Source organism: Sycon ciliatum, chromosome 1 (genome assembly GCF_964019385.1).
Source record: "Sycon ciliatum chromosome 1, ocSycCili1.1, whole genome shotgun sequence".
Lineage (NCBI taxonomy): Eukaryota > Metazoa > Porifera > Calcarea > Leucosolenida > Sycettidae > Sycon > Sycon ciliatum.
In genome coordinates, this window is record NC_088643.1 from 25,029,200 (window position 1) to 25,046,782 (window position 17,583).

The 17,583-nt window shown below is 52.2% G+C and overlaps 3 protein-coding genes across 3 annotated transcripts; all 3 read left to right on the forward strand.

Moving 5' to 3' along the window:
• The first annotated feature begins 5,196 nt into the window (after positions 1–5,196).
• LOC135823785 (serine-rich adhesin for platelets-like) lies at positions 5,197–11,163 on the forward strand. Its single transcript, XM_065336661.1, has 7 exons — positions 5,197–5,206; positions 5,785–6,852; positions 7,079–7,249; positions 8,088–9,116; positions 9,343–9,513; positions 10,342–10,617; positions 10,865–11,163. The coding sequence occupies exons 1-7, from the start codon at positions 5,197–5,199 to the stop codon at positions 11,161–11,163; spliced, it is 3,024 nt and encodes a 1,007-aa protein (XP_065192733.1).
• Positions 11,164–15,159: 3,996 nt separating this feature from the next.
• On the forward strand, positions 15,160–16,521 carry LOC135823874 (uncharacterized). Its single transcript, XM_065336770.1, has one exon. The coding sequence runs from the start codon at positions 15,160–15,162 to the stop codon at positions 16,519–16,521; it is 1,362 nt and encodes a 453-aa protein (XP_065192842.1).
• Positions 16,521–17,405, forward strand: LOC135823962 (integrase/recombinase xerD homolog). Its single transcript, XM_065336880.1, has one exon. It carries the CDS (start codon positions 16,521–16,523, stop codon positions 17,403–17,405), a length of 885 nt encoding a protein of 294 aa, XP_065192952.1.
• The last annotated feature ends 178 nt before the right edge of the window (positions 17,406–17,583 follow it).

A 17,583-nucleotide genomic window follows, 5' to 3' on the forward strand; every position in this document is an offset into this window, starting at 1 on the left:
CGCCCCTTCTATTCAGTTTCGAACTGCTAATAATGTCCCTGTAGACACTCATACAACACACGCCTTTCGATAGGTGGTGTTCTTCGATCTTTTCACACAAGTACAAGAAATAAACGTAACACCGACTCTAGCAACAACTGCAAGAATCTGAATGCTTCATTGCATCATCATCTGATGGAATAATGGGAGCGCAGCGATTCTTATGGTAGGTTGAAAGCACACAGCCAGCATATCAGGAGCCAAACACAGACGAAAGGAAACAATTGGAATAAACAATACAGTGAACAATTCCGCTGCATGGTTAACAAAGAATAACCGCAGATAACCGCTCAGACAAATCACCGGGTGGTCGCCGTCTGAGGCACGTCAATGCACAAAGGTAAAAACGGCCAATATTGCAGAAGTATTCAATATGGCAGGAAACTACTAACAAACTCTCCGTCCGTGTCCAAACACCTACATTTAGAAGCTACCTGGAATACTGTGGCTGTGCTATTATTAGAATACATACTGGATGACAATGCACAACAGAAACTAGCAGTGTCCTCCTGAACATCCTCCCCCTCGCCATATGCTCCCAGAGTAGCATGTGGCAACTACTGATTTGCTATGCCAAAAATGCATATACAGCGTAACAAATGTGCACCGAGAATAATGTGCAGCAGCACCGCATGCTGCAACGAAAGAGTATGAATAGCTATTTCATGTTTTCAGCAAGGCACACAGCTTGCACAGTGTTCCTCTTGGTATGATACATTCAGTGTATCGGCTACTGACTGTAGCGGTACCTCACTAGATGACTTCAGCATTCCAGTGGGCACACGGGAGATAGGCCATTTGTATTGCTGATTACCGGCCTGCAGCTGGCTGTGTGCAGCTGCAGCTTCACAACTCGCACATGCCCGTCTGGACCCGGGTAAACTTCAATCCATGGTGTCTTCCATGTACGTCGATGCCAGGATTGCACCCGCTGCCAGAGGGTGCGTAACTGCATGCTCTCGCGCCGTTTGCTGCGCCACATATTGAGCTAGGAACGGCGATGCATTGATCCCGAAGACGAGGCGTTTGAACTCGTAGTGCTGCACATCAGCGTCTGGCCTGTCCCGCCACAGAAAGCGATGATACAGCTTGTCTTCCGCTGCTAATGCCACGTGCAGGTACATCTCAGAGATGTCGCATCCGATTGCAACTGGTTTTCTTCTAAACCTTGTCAGGACGTCACAGAGGTCTCGTTGCAGCCTTGGCCCCGGGTTGATTGCATCATTCAGACTCAGTCCACGGTAGTTAGCTGCTGCGTCGAATACTATGCGAACTTTTGTTGTGGTCTTCTGTGGCCTTACGATTGTGAAGTGTGGCAGATACCAGCACTGATCTTGTTCCGTTTCTGCTGCACCAAGCTCCCGGATGTAGCCTTTGTCCTCGTAGCTCTTCAGCACATCTCGGTAGGCCGCTGTAACTGTGCTATCTTTTTGCAGGCGGCGTTCTGTGCTTGTCAGTCGTTTCCTGGCCATCACAATGTTATTCGTGAGCTCAACTTTCCTGCTGTTCCATGGTATGCAAACCTGGTATCGTCCATCCACCATCTGTATAGCCCGCTGCACTGTCTTGAGCGCGCTCTCATCCTCGGCTGATCGTATGCCAGACTCCTGGAGTCCATCACTCATGCCGTAGCGCTCTACCTCCCAGAAACGCTGTAGCGTTGCCTCAAGTGATGTCACAGATGGGCCGCCGTAACACAGGAAAGACTGGCCGTGGAAGGCCTCTTGGTGCGAGTCTGTGTCCGCTGCATGTACTTTGCCGACGCATGTCCATCCCAGCGGTGTTTGACGTGCTATCGGTTGTCCGGGAGCGCCACTAATGTCTCGACGGGACATCATTAGCTCTGCATTGTCGCTTCCAATCAACAGTTCGATGACGTTGGGCTTGCTCAGTGCCGGGAAGGGAATATCCCGGAGGTGACCATACTTCTCAGCCTCGTGCGACCAGTCCACAGGTTGTAGGTCTCCGGTTACGTTCGTTGTGGTGAACGCTGTCACCGATTGCTGATACGAGTTATCCATACTAGCGATGGTAAAGCTGACCGGTGCTGTCATGAAGGTCTCCTCCTTCCCATTCAATGTACTGACTGTCGACCGTCGCAAAGTTCCACTGATGCCGAGCTGGCCAGCCACGGCTGCGTTGATGTAGCTGGTTGTACTAGCATCGTCCAGTAAGGCATTCACCGTGACTTCCTGTGGGCCGTTGCGTAGCATCACTGGCACAATCCGTAGTGCCACCTTGCTATACGAGTGAGCTGCCATTGTCGCTCCAGCTGTTAGCTCCCCCTCGGTAACAGCCTGCACTGCGTGACAAGAACCATCTAATTCGCCTGTCCGGTTCTTACTCTCGGCATTACTGGGTGTAACCTTGGCTTGGCCACTAGACGGCGTGCCTTTCTGCGCACCACCCTTCGTAGCGTGGAGGAGACGATGATGATTATCCTGGCAGCCGTTTACTCCACATGTCCAACCACGCTTGCATTCACCACCTCGGTGTCCAAATGCCAAGCAGCGATAGCAGAGATTTGCTCGCCGGGCCTCAGTCCATCTCTGTACGTTGTCCATCTCCAGGAATGCCATGCACCGCCAGATACCATGCTCTCCTTCGCAAGTGGGGCACTTCGGCGACTTCTGCGGTTTCTGCGGGGTTGAGCTGGTGCTGAAACTGGCATAGGTCCTGGCCTTTTCACTGTTGCCGCTGGCATTCGTGGTCGGCTTGCTCCATCTGGGTTGCTGGGACCGCGTCATCCCTCGTACTGTCTCCGTTGCCGTAACGAGGAACTCCGCCTCTTGGGTAGCCCACTCTAGCAGAGCGAGAACCGACTCTTGCTTCCGTTGCTCAAATAGCCACCGCTGATATTGGGCGACGAGTTTCTCAGACAGCTTCCGTAGCAGGTTCATGTAGAATGTCCCAGCCTGAAGCTCAGCGAAATGACCAGCATCTTCCAGATTCACTGCGGCGACTTCCAGTAAATCTGCAAAGCGTTCAAGCTCCCTGGGGTCGTCTCCGGAGATGCCGGTAAACCGAGCCAGCTCCTCCACATACATTGCGACTTGACGGCGCTTGCCGCCGAACTTCTTCTCTAGCCGTGCCTTGGCTGTATCATAGCCTCTCTGCGTGTAGCCTAGATTGGCGACGGCTTGCAACGCGTCCCCGCCCAGAAACTGCTTCATCTGGAGGAACTTGTACTCTGGAGTAGCCGGTGACGAATCGACACAGGCAATGAAGGACCCCTTCCACTCTTCATACTTCCTCTTGTCGCCTGTGAAAGTTTCTATCGATACTCTCTTCATCTGCGTCCATGGCTCATGTCCAGGCGGTGGAGCAAACGCTGGTGGCGGTGGTCTTGCCCTGGGCATGGCAGCCTGAAAGTGCTGATGGCCTCCAAACTGCGAACTAGACGCTGCAGGCTGTAGGACTGGAGCGTTACCTGCATAGGGTTGACTAGTACTAGTACTGGCACTGACTGCTGTCACCGGTGCACGTAGGCTGTGGCCTGTCCAAGACGCAGCCGCGGGTACGCTCGTTCGACTACTAGTACTTGGAAGGTTCGGAACTGACGCTGGCGCGCTGTCTGTGGTCAGTGTAGGCGCTCTAGCACTGATGCTAGTGGCTGTGATCGATGGCGATCTTCCGGAAGCGAGTACCGTGGTTGTCGAACTATTGACTATGTTTGCAGCACTCACCGTTGAGGGCACTGACGCTGCTGATGCAGCTGCTTCGCTAGCCTTCGAAGCTAGCAGTGATGTTTGGTTCGCGATGTTCGTTGCTCCTTGGCTGTAGCTGGCGAAACCCTGGTGTTGTTCAAGTGACTCGGCGCGCGTGTCTCGAGTCTCCGAGTCGGGGGAGTCCGAGTGCGCTGCGAATGACTGACGCATCCATGGATCTTCTTCCTGTAACGCAGCTAGTGGTCTCTCCCGATATCTGTACCCAGGCCACGAGGCCACGGGCATCTGTCTTCCTCGCACTCCGCCAAAGGCTCCGAAGCCTCCGATACCGCTGAGAAAGCTGGCCTCCTCAGGTTCAGTGCTCTGCTGCCAATCACCTAGAGCGCTCATCGCGAGTCCTCCGCCAGTACTAGATTCCGGCGCGTATCTAGGACTGGTTGCACTGGCCGAGTCCCAGGGCCAGGTCCGTGTGTGACCTCTACGACTACGAGTAGATCTACCACTCTCAGTAAATCCTCGCTGGCTGGATACTGCATCACTTCCTCGTTGCGCCTGAGTGACTTCCTGATCGCCTCCGGTCCCGTACGAAGGCACAGGCAGATCCTCAACTGCGGCACTGTACTCGGCTTGTAGCGTTTCTAGTTCTGCTATCAGCAGTAGCTTCTCCTTGACATCGCTGGTGATGTTCAATAATTCGTCGATGACTGCCGCGACCTCCTCCATGCAGCCTTGTAGACGCGACTGTTCCGCTTCTACGTCCTCAATCTGCCCATTGTGTGCGCCTACTAACAGCGCCCTCCTTGCATTTGTGAAGTGTCCCTTTGCTTGCGCCTTCCGTTTGCGCAACACTACGATGCTCTCATCTCTCGCCACAGAATCCGATTGCTGAGGCGTACCGCCGCGCTGTTGCGACTCTCCTACCGCGTCTTCCGCGCTACTCTCGACTCTTGTGTCAACGTCCTCCATCTTCGATATCGAAACTCACTACAACTGTCTACTCACTTTGACACTACTGGAAAACCATCCTCTGCTACCATGCGACCATGTTATGGAGGATCACGAGATCCGCCGAATCCGCTATCGGCAATCCACAACAACAAGGCCTCGGAGTGATGGAGAACGCCCCTTCTATTCAGTTTCGAACTGCTAATAATGTCCCTGTAGACACTCATACAACACACGCCTTTCGATAGGTGGTGTTCTTCGATCTTTTCACACAAGTACAAGAAATAAACGTAACACCGACTCTAGCAACAACTGCAAGAATCTGAATGCTTCATTGCATCATCATCTGATGGAATAATGGGAGCGCAGCGATTCTTATGGTAGGTTGAAAGCACACAGCCAGCATATCAGGAGCCAAACACAGACGAAAGGAAACAATTGGAATAAACAATACAGTGAACAATTCCGCTGCATGGTTAACAAAGAATAACCGCAGATAACCGCTCAGACAAATCACCGGGTGGTCGCCGTCTGAGGCACGTCAATGCACAAAGGTAAAAACGGCCAATATTGCAGAAGTATTCAATATGGCAGGAAACTACTAACAAACTCTCCGTCCGTGTCCAAACACCTACATTTAGAAGCTACCTGGAATACTGTGGCTGTGCTATTATTAGAATACATACTGGATGACAATGCACAACAGAAACTAGCAGTGTCCTCCTGAACAGTCGGTGCGAGGGTTCTTTCCCGGCTGGCTCGGTCCATGTAAATTAATCTGACGGTCCTAAATGGTTTTTGATCATGGCTTATTTCTGGATCAGTTTGAACATCGTAGATCATTTGAGACACTCTGATCGATCAGGCTGCGACCACCTTCCCCTCAATCTGTGTCCAGTTGTCCTTTTTTTTTTATGTCTCTCTGTATGACAGTAGATGTGGACTGAAAAAAGAAAGAATAATAATAATTATGATGTTAAAAAAGAGAAGAAAACACATGAGAACGAGTTATGCAGCAACTATCCACGACTGTAAGAAGATGATAAACAGTCAGAAAGAGCCGCGTTAATAGTATAACATGATGTTGTTTCTGTGTTTGTGTGTGTATTTCGTGCATTGTCTTTGTGTGCAGCAGGCTGTGTAGAAAGAGGTGGTGTGTTGGACGTAGCATTCATACTGGATGCTTCAGGTAGCGTTGGTGATGGCAATTTTGCTAAGATGGTGAGCTTCACAAAGAAGATGATGGATCGATTTTCGGTGGCAACAAATCGTGGAGAAGACAGGCGGTCTGCATGGAGGCGACAGCAGCTGAGCAACATGAGCAGTAGTGGCAGCAGTGACAGCGGCGGCGGCAGCAGCAGCAGGAGCAGCAGCAGCAGCAGCAGCAGCAGGAGCAGCAGCAGTAACAATTGGAGAAACGACAGCTCTGGTACTGGCGTTGTGGGTCGGAGTCAAAGCCGATTTGGAGTACTTCGCTACAACAATAGTGCGAATGTTGTGTTCGGCTTTGATATGTACTTGAATCTAAGTTCAGTGCTGTCAGCTATGGATGGGATGGCCAAGGTGACAAAAGGCTGTACCAACACAAGTGGTGCTCTAGAAGTAGCAGGAATTGACTTATTTGGCTTGTCAATGAGCTGCACATCTCTGGGTTGTCACCGCAATTCTTCGTGCAGGTCTTATTGCGGGAGTGCATCCGGCAGCAGCGCAAGCAGCAGCAGCCGTGGCAGTGGAGGTGGAAGTAGTAGTCAGAATGGCAGAGGAAGCAGCGGAAGCAGCAGTGGCAGCAGCAGCAGCAGCAGTGGCAGCAGCAGCAGTAGCGGCCGTGGCAGCAGCAGCAGCAGCAGCAGCAGCAGCCGTGGTAGCGGCAGCAGCAGCAGCAGCTCAGGGTCGTCATCTTCTGGTGATCGAGGACGAGGACGAGGAAGAAGGAGCAGCTCAAGCGGTGTCAGAAGACGAGAAGTTATTGTGCTGTTGAGTGACGGAAACTCCAATGTTGGTGGCAATCCTTCGGCCTGCGCTTCTGAGCTGCGTGCTAAGAACATCGAGGTGTTTGCAGTGGGCATCGGTAACGGAATAGACCGGTCAGAGTTGGAAAGCATCGCAAGCCTGCCATATCCTAAGCACGTGTTATCGGTGCAGAGTTTTGATGCATTGGAGGAGACTGTGCTGAAGAAACTGGAGCAATTTGTGTGCCCAGGTGAGCAAGAGCATGGGCAGCGAGAACAGTCTTGCATGACTCAGACTGCTATACATGTAATATGTTTTGTTGAATTGAAAAGGTACTGTACTTGCCGCGTGTACTGTACATGCTAACAGTTCAGTTCTGTATGAAGAAGCCAACAGGCAGCTAGTATGCACGGAGGATGTTGGTGTTTGGTGTGTCGTGTTTTCATGTGCGTGTGTGCGTTGTTGGATGTGTTTAGTTCGTGGCTGGGATGTATGGAGTAGCTGGACGCAGTGCAGTTCCAGCTGTGGCGGCGGGATACAGAGAAGAAGTCGAGAATGCGGAAGCAATGAGAGCAGTCTGTGTGTGGGAGAGAGCAGGCAACAGCGCAAGTGTGGCAGCGTAGCTTGTCCATCAACTCGTAAGGAAGGTGAGTTTGACACAGAGACAGAGACAGAGAAAGAGAGAGAGAGAGAGAGAGAGAGAGAGAGAGAGAGAGAGAGAGAGAGAATGAGAGAGAGAAAGAACTTGATAAAACGAGAGATCGAGATTGAAATGGAAGTTTTATTTCTCGTTGGCCGGACGGAGGGGAGATAGACAAGAAATGCAATCTTGCGCAACACTCTTTTTTCTGTTTTTATGCTTCAAATATGGCATCAATGCTTTTCTTTATTGTTCCTTCTTTTCCTGGTTCCTCAGTCAGTTCTTGAGTCTGAGCAGTGTCTGTGCGCTCCCACGCTTCAGTTCTGTGCCCCCAAATTTGTTTTCAAAAGCAAGTTTGCTTCGATGTGCTTTGAAATGCTTGCATGATGTCATATCGTCACTGGAATCATACACCGGGTTATTTCCCTCGCTGCTGCGACCGTCGGTGCGAGGGTTCTTTCCCGGCTGGCTCGGTCCATGTAAATTAATCTGACGGTCCTAAATGGTTTTTGATCATGGCTTATTTCTGGATCAGTTTGAACATCGTAGATCATTTGAGACACTCTGATCAATCAGGCTGCGACCACCTTCCCCTCAATCTGTGTCCAGTTGTCCTTGGTTTTTTTTATGTCTCTCTGTATGACAGTAGATGTGGACTGAAAAAAGAAAGAATACTAATAATTATGATGTGAAAAAAGAGAAGAAAACACATGAGAACGAGTTCTGCAGCAACTATCCACGACTGTAAGAAGATGATAAACAGTCAGAAAGAGCCACGTTTATAGTATAACATGATGTTGTTTCTGTGTTTGTGTGTGTATTTCGTGCATTGTCTTTGTGTGCAGGAGGCTGTGTAGAAAGAGGTGGTGTGTTGGACGTAGCATTCATACTGGATGCTTCAGGTAGCGTTGGTGATGGCAATTTTGCTAAGATGGTGAGCTTCACAAAGAAGATGATGGATCGATTTTCGGTGGCAACAAATCGTGGAGAAGACGGGCGGTCTGCATGGAGGCGACAGCAGCTGAGCAACATGAGCAGTAGTGGCAGCAGTGACAGCGGTGGCCGCAGCAGCAGCAGCAGCAGGAGCAGCAGCAGTAACAATTGGAGAAACGACAGCTCTGGTACTGGCGCTGTGGGTCGGAGTCAAAGCCGATTTGGAGTACTTCGCTACAACAATAGTGCGAATGTTGTGTTCGGCTTTGATATGTACTTGAATCTAAGTTCAGTGCTGTCAGCTATGGATGGGATGGCCAAGGTGACAAAAGGCTGTACCAACACAAGTGGTGCTCTAGAAGTAGCAGGAATTGACTTATTTGGCTTGTCAATGAGCTGCACATCTCTGGGTTGTCACCGCAATTCTTCGTGCAGGTCTTATTGCGGGAGTGCATCCGGCAGCAGCGCAAGCAGCAGCAGCCGTGGCAGTGGAGGTGGAAGTAGTAGTCAGAATGGCAGAGGAAGCAGCGGAAGCAGCAGTGGCAGCAGCAGCAGCAGCGGCAGCAGCAGCAGTAGCGGCCGTGGCAGCAGCAGCAGCAGCAGCAGCCGTGGTAGCGGCAGCAGCAGCAGCTCAGGGTCGTCATCTTCTGGTGACCGAGGACGAGGAAAAAGGAGCAGCTCAAGCGGTGTCAGAAGACGAGAAGTTATTGTGCTGTTGAGTGACGGAAACTCCAATGTTGGTGGCAATCCTTCGGCCTGCGCTTCTGAGCTGCGTGCTAAGAACATCGAGGTGTTTGCAGTGGGCATCGGTAACGGAATAGACCGGTCAGAGTTGGAAAGCATCGCAAGCCTGCCATATCCTAAGCACGTGTTATCGGTGCAGAGTTTTGATGCATTGGAGGAGACTGTGCTGAAGAAACTGGAGCAATTTGTGTGCCCAGGTGAGCAAGAGCATGGGCAGCGAGAACAGTCTTGCATGACTCAGACTGCTATACATGTAATATGTTTTGTTGAATTGAAAAGGTACTGTACTTGCCGCGTGTACTGTAGATCATAACGGTTCAGTTCTGTATGAAGAAGCCAACAGGCAGCTAGTATGCACGGAGGATGTTGGTGTTTGGTGTGTCGTGTTTTCATGTGCGTGTGTGCGTTGTTGGATGTGTTTAGTTCGTGGCTGGGATGTATGGAGTAGCTGGTCGCAGTGCAGTTCCAGCTGTGGCGGCGGGATACAGAGAAGAAGTCGAGAATGCGGAAGCAATGAGAGCAGTCTGTGTGTGGGAGAGAGCAGGCAACAGCGCAAGTGTGGCAGCGTAGCTTGTCCATCAACTCGTAAGGAAGGTGAGTTTGACACAGAGACAGAGACAGAGAAAGAGAGAGAGAGAGAGAGAGAGAGAGAATGAGAGAGAATGAGAGAGAGAAAGAACTTGATAAAACGAGAGATCGAGATTGAAATGGAAGTTTTATTTCTCGTTGGCCGGACGCAGGGGAGATAGACAAGAAATGCAATCTTGCGCACCACTCTTTTTTCTGTTTTTATGCTTCAAATATGGCATCAATGCTTTTCTTTATTGTTCCTTCTTTTCCTGGTTCCTCAGTCAGTTCTTGAGTCCCAGCAGTGTCTGTGCGCTCCCACGCTTCAGTTCTGTGCCCCCAAATTTGTTTTCAAAAGCAAGTTTGCTTCGATGTGCTTTGAAATGCTTGCATGATGTCATATCGTCACTGGAATCATACACCGGGTTATTTCCCTCGCTGCTGCGACCGTCGGTGCGAGGGTTCTTTCCCGGCTGGCTCGGTCCATGTAAATTAATCTGACGGTCCTAAATGGTTTTTGATCGTGGCTTATTTCTGGATCCGTTTGAACATCGTAGATCATTTGAGACACTCTGATCGATCAGGCTGCGACCACCTTCCCCTCAATCTGTGTCCAGTTGTCCTTGTTTTTTTGTTGTTGTCTCTCTGTATGACAGTAGATGTGGACTGAAAAAAGAAAGAATACTAATAATTATGATGTTAAAAAAGAGAAGAAAACACATGAGAACGAGTTCTGCAGCAACTATCCACGACTGTAAGAAGATGATAAACAGTCAGAAAGAGCCGCGTTAATAGTATAACATGATGTTGTTTCTGTGTTTGTGTGTGTATTTCGTGCATTGTCTTTGTGTGCAGGAGGCTGTGTAGAAAGAGGTGGTGTGTTGGACGTAGCATTCATACTGGATGCTTCAGGTAGCGTTGGTGATGGCAATTTTGCTAAGATGGTGAGCTTCACAAAGAAGATGATGGATCGATTTTCGGTGGCAACAAATCGTGGAGAAGACGGGCGGTCTGCATGGAGGCGACAGCAGCTGAACAACATGAGCAGCAGTGGCAGCAGTGACAGCGGCGGCGGCAGCAGCAGCAGCAGCAGGAGCAGCAGCAGTAACAATTGGAGAAACGACAGCTCTGGTACTGGCGCTGTGGGTCGGAGTCAAAGCCGATTTGGAGTACTTCGCTACAACAATAGTGCGAATGTTGTGTTCGGCTTTGATATGTACTTGAATCTAAGTTCAGTGCTGTCAGCTATGGATGGGATGGCCAAGGTGACAAAAGGCTGTACCAACACAAGTGGTGCTCTAGAAGTAGCAGGAATTGACTTATTTGGCTTGTCAATGAGCTGCACATCTCTGGGTTGTCACCGCAATTCTTCGTGCAGGTCTTATTGCGGGAGTGCATCCGGCAGCAGCGGAAGCAGCAGCAGCCGTGGCAGTGGAGGTGGAAGTAGTAGTCAGAATGGCAGAGGAAGCAGCGGAAGCAGCAGTGGCAGCAGCAGCAGCAGTGGCAGCAGCAGCAGCAGTAGCGGCCGTGGCAGCAGCAGCAGCAGCAGCAGCAGCCGTGGTAGCGGCAGCAGCAGCAGCAGCTCAGGGTCGTCATCTTCTGGTGATCGAGGACGAGGACGAGGAAGAAGGAGCAGCTCAAGCGGTGTCAGAAGACGAGAAGTTATTGTGCTGTTGAGTGACGGAAACTCCAATGTTGGTGGCAATCCTTCGGCCTGCGCTTCTGAGCTGCGTGCTAAGAACATCGAGGTGTTTGCAGTGGGCATCGGTAACGGAATAGACCGGTCAGAGTTGGAAAGCATCGCAAGCCTGCCATATCCTAAGCACGTGTTATCGGTGCAGAGTTTTGATGCATTGGAGGAGACTGTGCTGAAGAAACTGGAGCAATTTGTGTGCCCAGGTGAGCAAGAGCATGGTCAGCGAGAACAGTCTTGCATGACTCAGACTGCTATACATGTAATATGTTTTGTTGAATTGAAAAGGTACTGTACTTGCCGCGTGTACTGTAGATCATAACGGTTCAGTTCTGTATGAAGAAGCCAACAGGCAGCTAGTATGCACGGAGGATGTTGGTGTTTGGTGTGTCGTGTTTTCATGTGCGTGTGTGCGTTGTTGGATGTGTTTAGTTCGTGGCTGGGATGTATGGAGTAGCTGGTCGCAGTGCAGTTCCAGCTGTGGCGGCGGGATACAGAGAAGAAGTCGAGAATGCGGAAGCAATGAGAGCAGTCTGTGTGTGGGAGAGAGCAGGCAACAGCGCAAGTGTGGCAGCGTAGCTTGTCCATCAACTCGTAAGGAAGGTGAGTTTAACACAGAGACAGAGACAGAGAAAGAAAGAGAGAGAGAGAGAATGAGAGAGAGAAAGAACTTGATAAAACGAGAGATCGAGAGAGAAATGGAAGTTTTATTTCTCGTTGGCCGGACGCAGGGGAGATAGACAAGAAATGCAATCTTGCGCAACACTCTTTTTTCTGTTTTTATGCTTCAAATATGGCATCAATGCTTTTCTTTATTGTTCCTTCTTTCCCTGGTTCCTCAGTCAGTTCTTGAGTCTCAGCAGTGTCTGTGCGCTCCCACGCTTAAGTTCTGTGCCCCAAATTTGTTTTCAAAAGCAAGTTTGCTTCGATGTGCTTTGAAATGCTTGCATGATGTCATATCGTCACTGGAATCATACACCGGGTTATTTCCCTCGCTGCTGCGACCGTCGGTGCGAGGGTTCTTTCCCGGCTGGCTCGGTCCATGTAAATTAATCTGACGGTCCTAAATGGTTTTTGATCATAGCTTATTTCTGGATCAGTTTGAACATCGTACATCATTTGAGACACTCTGATCGATCAGGCTGCGACCACCTTCCCCTCAATCTGTGTCCAGTTGTCCTTGTTTTTTTTTATGTCTCTCTGTATGACAGTAGATGTGGACTGATAAAAGAAAGAATACTAATAATTATGATGTTAAAAAAGAGAAGAAAACACATGAGAACGAGTTATGCAGCAACTATCCACGACTGTAAGAAGATGATAAACAGTCAGAAAGAGCCGCGTTAAAATCGGTTGTGGCGACAAACGCGATTAGGCCGGCTGCAGGGACGCCGTAATGTCGCACTCGCCCCAGCACCATTCAAACAGTTCCCTTTGGCAGTTCACGGCACGAACTTCAACAAAGCCCCGTGAATGCGTACTAGGGGAAGGCTAGACAGCATGTCTCTAGACATCAATAGGCATCGTATGAAAAGCCAGTCAATAGCACTAAAGAGCGAAAGCCTTTGTCACGGTTCGGTTTCACTCGCGCACCGGGCCCGAGCTGCCAGCGCAAACAAATGCCGGGCGCGAGCTGGCAGCACGAACAAACACCGTACTCACACGAGACCGCTGGGCCAACGGATGGCCACAGCCATCAAAAACAGGAACAAACCCATCCACGGCTCTTTCTCTTGCTAGCTGTGCTGCTGCGTGCATCCAACTGTTTTGCAATTTCTTTCTTCCTTGTTGCAATTACTCGGCGAGATTTGAAATTTCTAAAGTTCCGCAGTCGCAGGAGATCCTGAGCCGTCACCATGAGCTCCGTGCCATCACTTTCTGATCTCCGCCAACTCAAAGTCGACGGAGTTGAAACTCGACTGCGAGAACTGGGGCTTTCTCGCTCAGGCAATTTTAGAGCCCAGGTGAGCCGTCTGCATGAGCATTTGTCGGCCCAGGCAAGAAACAAAGCTAAGTCTACGATCCAGGTCGCAAAAAAGACCACGCGTCGGCGGGCTAGTCCTGCAGTCCCGGCCACTCAAAGCCCCGCGGCCGCGACCCAGCCTGACTCGTCGCCCGCGTTCACGTCGCAGCAATCTGCCGAGATCTCTCGGGTCGTGCAAGATGCAGTGGCGTCCTGCATGACGTCATTGACAACTTCGATGGGTCTACCGGTGGTACCTCCACATGCACAGCCAACTGTAGCAGCAGCAACAGCAGCACAGCGGGCTGGTCCAGTCTCTGGTGATGTTGAGGTGCCTGACTCTGAGCCTGAATATGTCCAGCCTTCACTGGCTTCAGCACTAAGACCAGACCAGGAGAGTCTCTTCCTGGACGGCGATTTGCTCGCCCCAGAGCGTCCACCATCCATCCCATTACCTGCCCTCAGCGACCATCTCACGGACAAGATTATCAAACGTGAGTACGTTGATTTTGGTAGGGTACTGGGAGAGCTGGCTTTTGATACGAGCATGGGTCCGGACAGTGGGTTCACCCTGCAGGGGACGGGGGACCACATCACCCTTGTGCCATCTGCCATGTCGTCGTCATCCCGTCTAAAGAAAGTTGTAGACTTGACATCGTGGTTGGAGGCGTTCTCAGCCTTCGCCCAAGTAGCCCTCCACCACGACCCCGGCAGAGGTCCGGAATTATTCAAGTACCAAAGCACAATCGTGAAAGCGGCCGCACGCTATACATTCGGTGCGTGGTCTGGCTTCGACATGTCGTTCCGTGCAAGAGCTGCACGCAGCAAATCTAGCCTTGCCACGTCAGATCCGGAACTCTGGTCGGAGTGGTTTACAAACTCCATCCTGCCTCCCTGCCGTCACTGCAACCGGCAAGGTCATTTAACAGTTCGCTGCCCCCGCGCCCGTAGCCTAGCTTCACTGTCTGACGGGCCAGCAGCCAAACGCCCCTTTCCGGCACAGCGGTCAGGGGCTACCGCTCACCCAAACGCCCCAGCTGTCTGCCGCGACTACAACCAAGGCCGCTGCCAACGCGCAGCCTGTCGCTACGGCCACCAGTGCAGCACATGCTTTGGCAGCCACCCCGCCAAGTCATGCCCAGGAAAGCCAGCCGCCGCCAGCCGCGACCAATAGCTCGCAGTTGCCCAGCTTGGAGACTCGGTCACTCCAGTCACTCACCGGTAACTCTACACTCACCCAGGCCAATAGCACTCACACACTCTGCCCAGCTGCTCACATCTCTCCTACACGCACCCTCGCTCACGAGCCAATCCATTTGCACACGCCTGTAACCCCCATTAACGTTTCTTACAAACTCCATCCTGCCTCCCTGCCGTCACTGCAACCGGCAAGGTCATTTAACAGTTCGCTGCCCCCGCGCCCGTAGCCTAGCTTCACTGTCTGACGGGCCAGCAGCCAAACGCCCCTTTCCGGCACAGCGGTCAGGGGCTACCGCTCACCCAAACGCCCCAGCTGTCTGCCGCGACTACAACCAAGGCCGCTGCCAACGCGCAGCCTGTCGCTACGGCCACCAGTGCAGCACATGCTTTGGCAGCCACCCCGCCAAGTCATGCCCAGGAAAGCCAGCCGCCGCCAGCCGCGACCAATAGCTCGCAGTTGCCCAGCTTGGAGACTCGGTCACTCCAGTCACTCACCGGTAACTCTACACTCACCCAGGCCAATAGCACTCACACACTCTGCCCAGCTGCTCACATCTCTCCTACACGCACCCTCGCTCACGAGCCAATCCATTTGCACACGCCTGTAACCCCCATTAACGTTTCTTACCTGCAGGACGCTTTGTGTCAGCATCCTGATCCGGCTTTTGCCTCATTCGTAATACATTCTTTGTCTTACGGGTTCGATATTGGGTTTGCTGGTCCCCGTACCTTCCGAGTCTCTCGTAATCTCAAATCAGCGATTGAGCACCCTGACATTGTCGATGCTGCCATCGGTCGTGAAATTGCCGCAGGTCGCATGGCCGGTCCCTACCAAGAGCCCCCCTTCACACTTACACAGGTCTCCGGTTTGGGTGTGGTTCCCAAGAAGTCACGGTCGGTGCAAAAATGGCGCTTGATTATGCATCTGTCAGCACCACAGGGCCACTCAGTGAACGATGGTATCCCTGTCGACAAATTCTCTGTACAGTACTGTTCGGTCGACGACGGCGTAAATCTCGCACGGTCCCTAGGCCGTGGCTGCCATCTGTGGAAGGTCGACCTCCAAGACGCATTTCGCATTTGTCCAGTACGGAAAGAGGACTGGGAACTATTATGCCTGTTCTGGCGCGGGCAATATTACGTGGACAAATGCCTACCCTTCGGCCTTCGCTCATCACCGTCGCTGTTTAACAAAGTCGCAGACGCCCTCCAGTGGGTCATGTCGCACAACTTCGACGTAGCCCCAGTCATCCACTACTTAGACGACTACCTTGGTGGAGCGACGGACTCTATCGGCGCACAGCACCAGCTCGACCGTGCCCTGGTAGCCTGCCACGACTTAGGCTTCCCGGTCAATCCAAAAAAGGTGGAAGGCCCTAGTACAACCCTGACATTCCTCGGTGTCATGCTGGACACAGAGCGCTTCGAAATCCGCCTCCCATCCGACAAGTTAGAAGACCTTCTCATTGCCCTCAAGGCTTGGCAACATACCCGCCCTACCGCCCGCAAGCCTGAATTGTTGTCCCTGATAGGTCACCTCAGCTTTGCCTGCAAGGCGGTCCCTGCGGGCCGCATGTTTCTGCGCCGCCTCATTGATCTCAGCACGACGGTCCCGCATCCACACGATTACATCAGAATCACAGAAGACGCCAAAGCAGACATCCAGTGGTGGCTTGACTTCCTCCCTGCCTGGAATGGCGTCGCCTTCTTCCTAGAACCCACGTGGTCAGCCGCCGCCGATATGGACCTCTACACGGACGCATCTAGAGCCATCGGCTATGGTGCTTTCTTCGCCGGCCGGTGGCTCCAACACCGGTGGCAGAGGCACCAATCCCAGAGATCCATCGCGTGGATGGAGCTCTTTGCCATCGTGGCCGCAGCATCCACATGGGCACCGCAGCTGCATCTGAAGCGCATCCGCTTCCACTGCGACAACCGTAGCGTATGCGACATCTGGCTCCGCTCACGCACAAAGTGCCCCGACTTAATGGCGCTGGTACGCACTTTGTTTGCCATTGCTGCCCGACACAACTTTCACGTCATAGTCTCCCACATCCCCGGCACTGACAATGCGATTGCTGACTCTCTGTCTCGGTTTCAGATGGCCCGATTTCGCCGACTGGCACCCACAGCAGAAGACACGCCATCTCCGGTGCCCGAGAGCACCTACTCCCTCTGATGTTGGAGGGTCAGGCCTACCAGTGGCTAGGCCTGTCAGCGTCCACACGTGCCACATACGCGACAGCCTGGAAACGACTGCACCAATTCTGCCAACTAGTCGGCACCAAGGTGATTACAGACACCATCATGCTGGCGTTTGTAGCCTACCTGGCGCGTCAACATGCCGCGTCAACCGTCCGCCTGTATGTGTCGGCGATCCGGGCAATTGCCAAAGAAAACGGCAAAGATCTCTCGTCGCGAAGAGTGGACCTCGCAGTTCAAGGAGTGGCACGTGCACAGGCCAACCGAACTAAAAACGCCAGTAAGCCAATCCTCCTGCCCCACATGGCAGCTATGCGCAGGGCCCTGATACGGTCTAACCTCAACGCGACCGACCGAGCCATGGTATGGGCAGCTATTTGCCTGGGCTTCTTTGCGTGTCTCCGGGCAAGTGAGTACACTTCCACAACCGCCACGACCATGTCAGACGGTGGCCTCCGAACAGAAGACCTCTCCATCACGCCGCAGGCAATACAGGTCACAATCAAGAAGTCCAAGACCGACCAACTCGGCAATGGTCACTCCGTCCGGCTCACAACCACCAACTCAACGGTTTGCCCGGTCAAAGCCATGCATACCTATCTATCAAGACGCCCCAACCTGCCCAATAGACCACTGTTCGTTGACAGCTGTGGCAAGTTCCTAACTGCACCAAGACTCACCCGTCTAATCCGTCAGCTCCTGAGCAGCGCAGGGTACCCACCTATCCAGTATTCACTGCACGGCCTCAGAGCCGGAGCCGCAACCACAGGAGCAATGAGCGGCTTCACCGAATCCGAGATCATGAAACTCGGCAGATGGCGAAGTGCCTGCTACAAGAACTATGTACGCTGTGGAAAGTAACTGTTCGCCGTCCGCAGGCGCGCAAGCGCGCACAGCCACACCCACATACACGCACCCGCAGACACATACACACGCACGCACACACACCCACGCATGCACACACACATGCATGCACGCGTACACGCACCCACAGTCTGACACCGCACAAGCATGCATGCAGGTACACACGCTGCGCACA

What these genes read in the sequence shown, in the direction of transcription:
- LOC135823785 (XM_065336661.1), top strand. An exon ending in GGAGCAATTTGTGTGCCCAG is followed by an intron (nt 6,853 to 7,078) that starts GTGAGCAAGAGC and finishes GGATGTGTTTAG; the next exon opens with TTCGTGGCTGGGATGTATGG. An exon ending in TCCATCAACTCGTAAGGAAG is followed by an intron (nt 7,250 to 8,087) that starts GTGAGTTTGACA and finishes CTTTGTGTGCAG; the next exon opens with GAGGCTGTGTAGAAAGAGGT.
- LOC135823874 (XM_065336770.1), top strand. Translation starts at nt 15,160, where the DNA reads ATGGCCGGTCCCTACCAAGAGCCCCCCTTCACACTTACACAGGTCTCC.
- LOC135823962 (XM_065336880.1), top strand. Translation starts at nt 16,521, where the DNA reads ATGTTGGAGGGTCAGGCCTACCAGTGGCTAGGCCTGTCAGCGTCCACA.